General features: G+C 36.1%; 1 protein-coding gene across 3 annotated transcripts in view; it reads right to left on the bottom strand.

Annotated features, from left to right (window-relative positions):
* LOC109073381 (zeta-sarcoglycan) overlaps positions 1-12,757 on the bottom strand; it is a 237,824-nt gene that overhangs the window by 67,259 nt on the left and 157,808 nt on the right. For all 3 annotated transcript variants that reach the window (XM_042720165.1, XM_042720236.1, XM_042720101.1), the window contains exon 2: positions 10,988-11,182. In XM_042720165.1, the coding sequence (XP_042576099.1) occupies positions 10,988-11,182 (195 nt within the window). The remainder of the gene's footprint in view (positions 1-10,987; positions 11,183-12,757) is intronic.

The following is a 12,757-nucleotide window of genomic DNA, read 5'->3' as shown; positions in this document are numbered from 1 at the left end:
AATGTTAAGGAAGGATGCATGCATGTTACAGATCGATGAATGGATGGATACATTTGATGGATGGATGGATGGATGGATGGATGGATGGATGGATGCATAATATAAATGGAAGGATGACGCAAGTTAAGGATATATGGTTGCATTTTAAGGAAGGATGTATGCATGTTTTGGATGGATGAATGGATGGATTGCTCAACAGATGGATGAATAAAAGGGTGGGTGGGTGCATGGATGGATAAATAAGTGAAGAGATGGATGAACAGGTGGGTGGACTGATAGATGAGCAGGTGGGTTGGATAGATTTTAGTTAAAAAATAATAAATACATAGGAAATAAGTAGAATGTAGAGTGTAAAAAAGTAGAATGTAAAAATGAGCAGATTGTAGAGGCCTGATTGATAGATTGTTGCTGTAAATTTTCTGTAATCTACTGGCTTTACTCATTGTCAAAGCCTTTACCCACAGAGACTGTGAGTGCCACACAGCAAGAGTTTCACCACAAAGACAGGCTGTATTATAATAAACATGTCTCCTGCTGAAAGTAACAACAAAGGGAATAAAAGAGCTAAAGACAAAGAAAGAAAGAACAAAACAAACATGAAAGGGTGATCATGACGGGCAACATGGGTAAGAGGGGGCAAGCCTGCTGAGACAGCAAGATATGCATCGGTTCCACACATTATTCCCAGCTCAGGACCTGACATCTTCTTTTAATCAGCTTCTAATACACTGCTGTGTCAAGGTAATGATCCTTTGTTGCTGGGCTAATTGATCAAACATATCATAGCCCCTCCAACTGTGGGCGTGTGTGTGATTTTGTTTGCCTGAGCATTTCCACACAATCACAGAGACAGCAAACACAGAGTGTGGGAGGAACTGGTGAATCAGAGTTCTAAACTAAGCGATAAAGAGCCTAACTGCAGTTGGATTCACAAGATATGAACGTTATCAGCACAAGAACACTCTAGAAACCCAGCAGGGATGACGCACAGTCCATCATCTTCTGACAGCATCTGACATCATGCCCAGTAACATCAACCAGCCTTCAAGGGCACCAGTGTAGAGGAAGCTGTTTTGAAACTACAGCTTCCCAAAATGCAAGCTACTCATTTTTAAAAGTAGTTCAGCTAAATCCAGCTACCCTGTTGAAAAACTAAATAAAATAAAACAAAAATAAAATAAATAAAAACTATTAAAAATTGGGGGGATGGGGTAATAAAGGTTAAAGGTTATAAAGAAAGGTTAAAACCTGGTTACATATTCTCCTCAAAACTAAAGCATACCAACATATAAAACCCAATGACTAATAGACCAGCTAAATAAATACTCAATATTCAAAAACATTCTTGACATTAAAGGGGTCCTATTATGCTCTTTTACAAGGTCTTGATTTTGTTTTGGGGGTGTACTAGAACAGGCTCTCATACTAGGTTGTTCGAAAAACATATATTTTACATTATTACAACACCTCTCTCCCCAGTCTGGCATGAACGGCTGGAATAGTTCCTGCATCAAATGAAGGCCTGCCTTCTGAAATACGGAATGCGCTGTGATTGGTAAGCTGTGTCAGTCTGTGTTGTGATTGGTTAGCTGGGCCAGTGTGTGTTGTGATTGACAGCACTCGGCGCCTGGTCGGAAAATGTCATGCCTCTTATCATAGCCGCCTGCTGTGAGCTTCAGTGTAAATACTGCATCAAAATCAAATCAATTTGACCACTATTTAAACCCGGATGACTGTTACCACTCTAAGCTCGTCTGCCTTAGGAACACTAGCATGTCTCCGATATAGTGATAACACTCATTGGGTTCTCTAGTGCAGCTCAACCGGGTCTCGTCCCATTCGTCGATCTTTCAAAGATCACAAGAAAATATGCGTTGTAGTCCAAACCAGTTGTTCATTATAGTTTTTGAAAAGTGATTTCTGTTAAATAAAATATCTCCTTTTGAAGTGGACTTTGAGCTTTGTGACTTTGCAGATCTTTTTAATGCTCATACAGCAACTTTACAGACTAACTAAAGTTGAAAAAGTGAAAAAGCATAATAGCACCCCTTTAAGACACAAGGTTAAATCGAGCTAAGTATGTAGGGTTCATGCTGGTCACAGAGAGTGTGAGCAGGAACTGAATGGAGTTGATATGAGTTTAATGCTGAGCTGTTTGAGGCTATTGAGAAAGGCCTGTGTGATTCTGAAGAGGGTTGCTAAGAGGTGAGATGCAGGTAGAGAAAGAACACCAAGGGCTGTTTTGCATGCCGAGCCATTCGTACTGTAAAAAACTCGCTCAAAGACCTGCACGCAAATGGGAAAGATAGCATAACAGTCTGATGAATGAATATGTTTCTTTCATTCTTCTCTCTTGGCAAAACCATTCACACATTTATTAAAAACAAGACCAGACCACTCAACATTCCACATATCTTAAAATTCATATTCAGACCAATTCTGACATGAACAATATTTTTCACTTTTACTATAGATGATGGGTGGATTTTTTAAGTCAGGACATGGCAAGCAGTCAGTTTATTAACAACAATTTAACATTCAGTAATTGTAAATAATAGTACTTTTAGATAACAGGTTTCAGATTTTTACTTTCATCTAATGTGCTCTAGAGCCTTCTATAATCAAGACGCTGAGAAAAATCTGATTAAACCGGCTGGTGTATAAAGTTTTGCACCAGTTATTTTAATGAGAAAATTTCCACTGTCTCTTTATTTCATCTGTCAGTTTCAAAAGCCAGGAAAAAATAAATAAAAATAAATAAAATACTTTAAAATACTTATGTACAATTAAACATGGAAACTTTTCTACTTTTAATAAAGTGGATTTTTTGTTTAGATACTTTGTCTCACTTTTACTCAATTAAAAGTCACCTAATCCAAACTTTTAGCAGAAAGTCCCCTAGCTAAAACCTAAAACCTCTACTATAATCACAGAAATCTTATTTAATCTAAAAATATGACTATTTTTGAATATCCGTCAGTGGAGAAAGATGCTTTTTGCAACCATATGATGTAGTTACGACACTGACCAACAGGTCCGTATTGACTCATGCTAACTAGCTAACTAGCTAACCTTCGCACCTTGGGTACCTTGAAAATAAACCTTGAAAGTTGCTCATGAATAACCTGTCATATTGTACTTAAATCCCAGAACTTCAGAGATTTGATCCACAGAGTTGGGATAACAGTACCTTTATACGCATGGCAGAAAAGAGCAGTTTTAAACTGTGACTAATTTTATTAATGTTTTGCTTTACAGCAAATATAGCTAGCTACTGTCATTTTATACATATAGTTTTATGCATACACTACCATTCAAAAGTAAGTAAGAGTCTTAGTGCAGCCCTAGTGAGAGACTCTTTTTGAAAAACATTAAAAACGATAACACTTTAGATTAGGGAACACATATTTACTATTAACTATAAGAGTTTCCCTCAATAAACTCCAAATTTGCTGCTTATCGATATTTAGGAAGGTAGTTGTTAAGTTTAGGTGGGGTCAGGTTAAAGGATCTAGAATATGGTTATGAAGAATAAGTCATTAATATGCGTCTAATAAGTAGTAATAAACCAATTTGTTAGTATGCATGCTAATAAGCAACTAACTAGTAGTGAGAATTGGTCCTTAAAATAAAGTGTTACCTTAAAAACCAACCCAATTCTTTGAATGGTAATCTTCCGACAAGCACATGAAGGCAGTGTAATTTCCTAGCAACTCTTACTTCACAGTACATCAAACTCTTATTGCAAACAAGCTAAGAAAATTCTGCTGTTCCCCTTTAAAAAGAACTAAAAAGTTTTACAAAGAAGTCAGCGTATAAACTATGGCTGTCTTTCAATTTACTCAACCATTTGCTAAAGCGGTACGCATACACAAGCCTTCTGCTGACCCTCTGAACTCTTCGGGGAGCATTAAACCTGATGGGTAGGTGATATACTGCAGAAGCGAAGTGAGAATTCAGGTGTGCCTCGACTAAAAGTGCTGATTGGTGTTTCTTAAAACAATACTGAAACAGCTAGTCCTGCCATTATTCACTTTTCAGTGGATTAGCTGTCAAAAGAGGCAGCAAAACAACACCCTGCTCTGAATATCTCCCACTCTCCAGACCTCTTCTCACTACAGATACGAATCACTGCAGTCAGCAGTCTTTCGCTTTCTCACTCCCATCTCTCTTCCTACACACACACACACACACACACACACACACACACACACACACACACACCCAAATACAGCATTAAAGTGGATCTGCGCCATATGTGTCAGAAATATTGGACTAAAAGGGGAAGGCAACATTGGATGCACAAAGCACGCATACACCATTATTTATACAAAGAGCTTGTCTGGCTGTGACAGATCAGTGATTACGAGAGCCATATTGTCTCAACATCTGTCTTGGGTTTTGTCATACCTCACTTCTGAATCAACATACTGTCATAACTCCTGAACCGGAAACAAACACATCAAGTTTCATCTATTAGGAAGTTTCATCTATTAGCAACTAGTGATAAGAAGACATGCTCTGTCTTGACTCTAAATGTTCCCCCTTCCAAGTACATTATCGTACAATCTGCTTTTAAATATGGTAATTCTGTATTTGCATAATTACAGAAGTACAGTTTCTTAAGAGTGTTTTATAACCTACCAGAATCACTGGTGAATTTGTTTCTGCAAATTTCAAGCTATTATAGCGAGAGTTCCCCTGGAGCAACATGGTTTTTAAATTCAACAAATTCAAATCATAATTGACCCCATTTATTTTCTTAATACGCATTCTGGTCTTATTCTACACTATTCATATGTGCATGTTATTCAAAATGAGAGGAAAAAATGGATCGCAAAAGCCTTTGTGAATTGGCAGTTTAGCAATTAGCAGCTATATATTATATTATATATATATATATATATATATATATATATATATATATATATATATATATATAGAGTTTAGAAATAATGAAAGAAAACTGCTATGAATGAAAGATATGCTTGGATGGATCTTCTCAGTTACTAATTCAAACTCATTACATTTTTTTTTCTTTATCATTTTTTTACTTACCATTTCTGATCAAATAAATGTGGCTTTGGTAAGCATAAAAACATTCTTCCAAAAATATTTTTAAAAATCTTACCAACCCCAAACCTTTGCACGGAAGAGTAACTAATAGCTTCATATGCCTCTGAAATGACTTGATCTCACTGCTTATCTCTTTCTTTTATTATAAATCTTTTTCTCTCTTTTTTTTCTGGCTGGGGCGTTGTGGTTGTTGAATTGAAACCTTTTCAGCTTCAGTTGTATTGAATAGCTCATGTGCCAAATTAATAAATACTTTTCACAGAAATAGCTTTCATTTCATTTAAACAAAAAAGAAGAAAAATGAGCATGCACACACAGGCATACTGCTAACTCTGTCCTTTTACTGCTGTGACCCATGACATTGAAACTTAATAAACAATCAGGAAGCAATCATTCAAATGTGGAAACTTATTCATCAAATCTCTAATAAGCAGACCAAACAGGAAGCATGCATAAATGATTGCCTTGGCCTTTATATCAAAACCAGCTTGCTCTGTAATATTCAGTTTAGAAATAATGAAGGAAAACTGCTATGAATGAAAGATATGCTTGGATGGATCTTCTCAGTTACTAATTCAAACTCATTACAAGCCAGTAGCATTTGAATAAATCAACGTATTGATAAACATGGATTATCACGAGAAGGAAATCTGATGTTGATCAGATAACCACAACACTCTTAAAAAACAAGGCTTCCAAAAGAAGATTCCATAGAAGATACATTTTTAGTTGCTCACACTCTCTTTCAGTCTGACTAAAAGTGCTTTTTGTCTAAAAAAAAAAGAACTGCATTGGTACAAACATATTCAAGCAAGCCATCACACACAATGACCCAGTGCTTTCATGCTCAAGCACACACACTTACTGTACACATACAGACACAGTTCGATCTGTTTATGATGCACCTACTTTCAAAGCAGCTTTTCAACTTCATACACACAGAGCGAGAGATCAGATGCATTCAAGAAAGAGAAACAGAATAAGGAAAAGACTGATGGAGGGGAAAAAAGCGAGAGGGCTGTGTGACAACCTCTGTGCACTTCCTCTGAAAGAGGGCAAATACATTACTCGACTTCACTCAAAGTTCAAAGATGTAAAGTTCTCTGGCCCACTTTCTTGCTCTTTCTCTCTACAAAAACTCTCTGGGTCGCTTATCCTCAAAAACCAAAACCGCTACAGCCATTCATGGAGATTGTCGCACCACTATTTGAATCATGCCCCTAACTGGCAGAGCAGAGCTAAATAAATAAATACATACAAACAAACAAAACAAAGCTGAGGCTGACATGAGGTTGAGTAAGTGATGACAGAATTTTAATTTTTGGGATAATTTTCACATCTTTAAATGATGAGCAGCTTCCCCAATACTGGAGACATGTGCTGCATCCCAATGTGACTACTCATACTACTGTACGTCCTTCTGGTGAAGAAAAAGTACACACTTTTGAGTGTGTTGTAGAAGAGTAGGGAAGCTTTACGACACACTATCACGTCATACAATTGCATCTTTAAAAGGACTGCTCTATCGCATAGTTACACACACCCTGTCACTGTGAACTGGCCTGTCAATCATCTCGTCACAGTTAACCTCCTCCACATTTCATTTCATTTAACTTCCTACCGTACTGGAGAGAAAAGTAGCAGCATGTTGATCTGCCAGCCATGGGTCTTCATGAGGAGAAGTCTGCTAATATTTTTTGCATAATGATGCATTTAAAAGTTGATAGCCAAACGGATGTTTATAAAAGTTAACATTGTTGTTGCAGATGAAATATAACACAGATAAGATTATTATTATTATTATTATTATTATTATTATTATTATTATTATTTTACCAGGTTAAATGTTGATTATTAGTAACTCAAATCCATTTATCTAAACCTCTCTACTTAACCATTGGTCGCACACATACAGCATGTTTGTAGTTTTTTTTTTTTTTCCATGCTTTTTATTTTCTACTTTCTTTGTTCACAACAAATAGACACATGCGCGCGCACACACACACACACACACACACACACACACACACACACACACACACACACACACACACAAGACAGAATTATGACTTGTGTGACATTTATCAAAGTGAGTGATTTGACTAATATCAACAGAATATTCAGCTTCATGGGTTAACGGGGAGGAAATTCATCTGCGCAATTGGATTTCATAACAGCAGAATCTGCCATCCCTAGAGACTTGATAACGGCTCCTGTGAAATTACCCATCTGCCTTTTTCCCTTCCACAAGCCTGATGTTCACTCTTGTTCGCTCACTCACTTTCTCCATCTCTGCCTCCATCTCCCCCCTTGCTGTTTTGGGCCAGCTTACTGTAGATTTGTTTGTGGGGGCCATTTATGAAAACAGTAGGGAAGGATTGACTTGACTCGACCAAGTTGATTTGCATACATATCCAGTCCAAGCAGTGGCCCCTCAGGGGATTGTGGGATATTACAGCTGGAATAGCTGGTGACCAAGCAGGTAAATTGCATTGGAAAATATACTTTTTGCAGAAATTGGTGAAAATGGATAGACATGTAACTTATGATGGGTTTATCAAGCTTTGGTTGCCATAGCAATGGATGGAAATTTTAAGGGGGAGCTTCAGTATATCGAAGTGTTAGCCCCACATATGCAGTCATTCCATCTGATTTTCATTCTCAGAATTGGCAGTATTTTAAATTGCTGAAGATTTGCACAAGCTAAGTTACAGTAATCACAGGAAGAATGTACAGTTTGCTTCAGACATTATAACTGTCACTTTACAGCATTATATACTTATAAATACATTATGCAAGAATTATCTGTGATGACACTATAAAGATATTTAGCTGACAGTTATAGTGTAAGACAGTGTTTGCTTAAAAGCCCTTGCGGTTTCCTTCATTTGTTCCCATGTTTAAATAATGTGGAAGGAAGAATTATTTTTTTAAATTTTTTATTTTACTAAGGCAGTAAAAATATGACAGAAACACAGGGATAGTGAAAGATAATGGGTTAGGAACAAAATTAGGGATTCACTACGATTTACTCAACTCACGATGCGATACGATTCACAATACTGATTTCACAATACAATTTTCTTAACAAAATGAGATTTAAGACAATGAATGAACCAAATGAAAAGGTGTCCTTTTATTATTTCACAGGCATGCATGCTGCACGTTTCTTTGTGAAACTGGAATGTAAAATAACAAAACTACATAATTTTTTTTTAAAACAAATCACATTTTATAAAAAATATATTGTATAAAAACTGTATTTTATATTGTATATAAAAAAGTTACACAACTGTCTAGATATCATAATAAAGCGGGAAAACGCCTCATTAAAATAATAATAATAATAATAATAATAATAATAATAATAATAATAATAATAATAATAATAATAATATTTTAAGAAAATAATGAAACTGACATACATTTTTTTATTATTTCTTAGGGAATTGGTTTTATTATTATTATTATTATTAATTTATTTATTTATTTTTTATTATTATTATTATTATTATTATTATTATTTTGATTCATTTAGTTTGACCAACATGCAAAAATATGCAGAAGAAGAAAAAAATAAAAAAATGTGATAGAGAGGACCCATGCAGCCTCTCATGACTGTATGTAAAAGTATTTTAAAATACCATAATTTGACCTTTTTCATGATAAGGTTGTTAAATGTCCTGCAGTGACATTTCACACACACACACACACACACACACACACACACACACACACACACACACACACACACACACACACACACACACACACACACACACACACACACACACACACACACACACACACACACGCGTTTGTTTGGTTATTTTAGTGAAGACATTGCATAGACTTCCGCTGCTTTTCTATCAGTTTAATGATATTTTCTATCAGCTAACCCAACCCCTACCCCTAAACTTACCCATCACAGAAACATGTGCAGAACACTAGATTTACATCGAAATGGTAGAAATGTCCTTTATGTGGTCATTCACTCTAAACTCTTGTGACCCATGTAGTGACGAACCAAATGGTTTATTAATGTCTGCCACTGTAGTTGAGGAAAGACCCATAAGAGGCACTACAGTATATAGTTCAAACAATTGTTTAAGCAAGATAATGGAAAGTCACAATTGAAATATATCAGCTTCACAGGCCTAATACCACACATAGCACACACACACACACACACACACACACACACACACACACACACACACACACACACACACACACACACACACACACACACAATAAAGAGGTTTCATTAGCCTGTCATGTGTTACAATAGCAGTGACTCAAACACATGCTAACTCTACAAAGAGGTATTGTAGTTCCCAGTTTTTAAAACATTACTGCCTAAATCACATATACACCTACATAAAACCACAAAATCCTTTCATTTTGTATTGCCGTTTCGGCAGACAAACCACAGAGTGTAAATTTTTGAGAAGGTTCATGATTCCGCTGATCCAAGCAGCCCATACTTTGTAATTCCGTATAGCCAGCATGTGTGGCAGATGTTGTTAAACAAGGACAAATCAGCTGGGTAAATAAAGTGTTCTGACCTCATGCTTGCTAGCTAGCACCTGATCATCCGAGTAAGGCCATTCACGCAAATAGAAAGAGACAGAGAATTTGGGACAATGAGAGACAGCAACAAATGTATGTAAAGTTGCTGAGAATCAGATTGATGAGAGTGGTTTTAAGTGCATTACTACACTATCAAAAGTCAAAGTGCACTTTAGGGGCTATTTCTACCTGATCTTACCCTTAAAGCGTTAGTTCACCCAAACATGAAAATTCTGTCATTAATAATCACCCTAATGTCGTTCCAAACCTGTAATACCTTCGTTCATCTTCGGAACACAAATGAATATATTTTTGATGAAATCCAAGAGCTTTCTGACCCTACATAGACAGCCATGCAACTGACACATTCAAGGCCCAGAAAGGACATCGTTAAAATAGTCCATGTGACATTAATAGTTCAACCTTAATTTTATGAAGCTACAAGAATACTTTTTGTGTGCAAAGAAAACAAAAATAACGACTTTATTCAACAAGTTCTTCTCTTCCTTGTCAGTCTCCAGGACAATTCATGACAGTACCACGATGCATGCGTGTGCATTCCTTTGCTTGTAAACAAGGCACAGCGCATCCGGGTTCTACGTCAGAATGCCAGTTTTGTGTCAGTTCTCCTAGCTTCATAAAATTAAGATTGAACCACTGATCTCACATGGACTATTTTAACGATGTACTTAATTACCTTTCTGGGCCTTGAACGTTGCTGTCTATACAGGGTCAGAAAGCTCTCGGATTTCATCAAAAAGTATCTTAATTTATCTTACAGGTTTGGAACGACATGAGGGGGAGTAATTAATGACAGAATTGTACTTTTTGGGTGAACTACCCCTTTAACAAACTTTCATTTGTGTAAATCATACAGTTTGACTTTATTTATTTTTATTTTGTTTTTATAAAATAAAAGGCAGTTTGGTTAAGATTTAATTAAAAATATATAAAATATATTTCTATTTCATATTATTTTATCTAATATGTATAAATATTTTTATATTTTATTTTATTATATTGTATATATATAAAGGTAAAATATATGTGGTTGATCTCTCAGGGTATCTTTGATATTCAAGTCCCTAGATATGGCTTAAATCCTTCCTTCAGTGCAAGACAATGGGAGTGATAGCACATCTCTCCTCAAGAAAATATCTGATTTGTGGTATAATTCATGCCAATAACACAGGATGAGTTATGCACCAATGTTTAATACTTAAGGGTTGGCCATAAGTTTAATCAATACTAACAGTGATGCTTGCATTAGCGTGCCCTGGAAAACAAATAAATATTATAAGCAAGAGAGGAAAACAAGAAGAGACAGAGAAGTGCTCACCACGGTGAAGTTCATGACCTTTAGAATCCAGATGGTCAAGGCTAGGTTGACGATCATGGTGACGAGGAGGAGGAGGATGAAGAAATAGAGACAGCGCTTTCGCCAGCCATAAATCCCCACCGGGTACACAGTAGCACATCCCGGCCTTTGGAGGGGGTTTGGCTGAGATGCCAGGATGTACTGCTCCTGAGTCATCTAGGAAGAAAGAAAAGAAAGAGATAGAATTGGTTTCACATTTCTTAGGGGCCGTTTACATGACAGTGTTTTCAGCCAAAAACTGGAAACTTTGTATGTGTTTTGCCTGCTCTTTTACACGACAACGGTGTTTTGGGGACTAAAACACATATTTTTGAAAGAGGGTTTCAAAGTGCAAGTTTTTGAAAACACCACCGTTATCATTTTCGTATAAACACCCAAAACGGAAATCTTTGAAAATGGTGACGTAATGCACGTGCGTAGTACGTGTTATATATGTAGACATGAGCAGTATGTGTCGATTTTCAAGGCAAGCGCGAACAAACATACACAACTATGGCAGAGTACATGGTACTGTTGTTGCTGCTTAAGAGTTTCTTCAGCAAAGTATGGATTTACTTCACCAATATTACAACCAGCAGCAAAGGCGCTTCTTATACAACATAAAATCGTCCCTTCCCTAGAGGTACTGTTTACTAACAAGGTTTTCGTGGATATGTGTGAATCATTTTGAAAACATTGTCATATATACGTGAAACTTTTTAAAAACGCAAGGGAACAAATTTTCTGTTTTTGACTACATAATTTTCATTAAGTTCTTTAATGTAGTTGTGGTGGCTTACAAGAAGAAAAAAGCAATAGCTTCCAATGTGCATTGAACGAATACACTTTAAATGTATAAATGCACTGATTCATTGACCTTTTCTTTGATCCAGTTAGTTTCTCTGCAGTTTATCTTCTGTTTGTGTAAGAGAATCATGTCAGTGCTTTTCCATGCATTATTAATTAAGCATTGCTTAACTAATTGAGAGTGAAACAACGCAATTAAACAAGAGTCTTGGTATGGGAATTTAAGAAATGAAGATATTTATATATTAAAAAAGATGACAGATGATTGAAATAACAGCATATTTAGGTGCAAGAAATGTCTTAAATGAAGAAATAAATAAAAAGAAAAAAATAAAAACTGGAGAAAATGCAATTTTAAATTATTCTAAATAATTTATAATTAGAATAAAAAAAATGGAGGACCAAATCAGCATATTAGAATGATTTCTGAAGGATCATGTGACACTGAAGAATGGAGTAATGATAATGAAAATACAGCTTTGCATCACAGGAATAAATGAAATTTTAGTCATGGCCCGTGGGGAGAGTGAATAACCAGCGCTCTCTTCCACCTTCAATACCACGACTGAGGTGAGACCTAAGAGTAAGGCACTGAAAATCCCAACTGCTCCCCGGACGCCACAGCAATATGGCTGTCCACTGCTTTGGGTGTGTGTGTGTTCACTACTTTTTGTGTGCACTTTTTGATGGGTTAGATGCAGAACACAAATTCCTAGTATGAGTCACCATACTTGGCCACACGTCACTTCACTTTCATTTTCACTTTCAAAAAAAAAACAAAAAAAACAGTTAGTTTAAATACTAACAACCCCAACATGCTAATGGGAAACTGAATGTAAATTGTTCATAACACCCTATTATGATTAGAATGCTACTTTAGAAGACAGCTGTCTATGTAGGCAGTAGTCAAACGATTGTCACTTCTTCCACAAACTCCATCAGTCA

The sequence above is a fragment of the Cyprinus carpio genome, chromosome A1 (genome assembly GCF_018340385.1).
Source record: "Cyprinus carpio isolate SPL01 chromosome A1, ASM1834038v1, whole genome shotgun sequence".
Lineage (NCBI taxonomy): Eukaryota > Metazoa > Chordata > Actinopteri > Cypriniformes > Cyprinidae > Cyprinus > Cyprinus carpio.
This window is presented reverse-complemented; position numbering and strand designations above follow the sequence as displayed.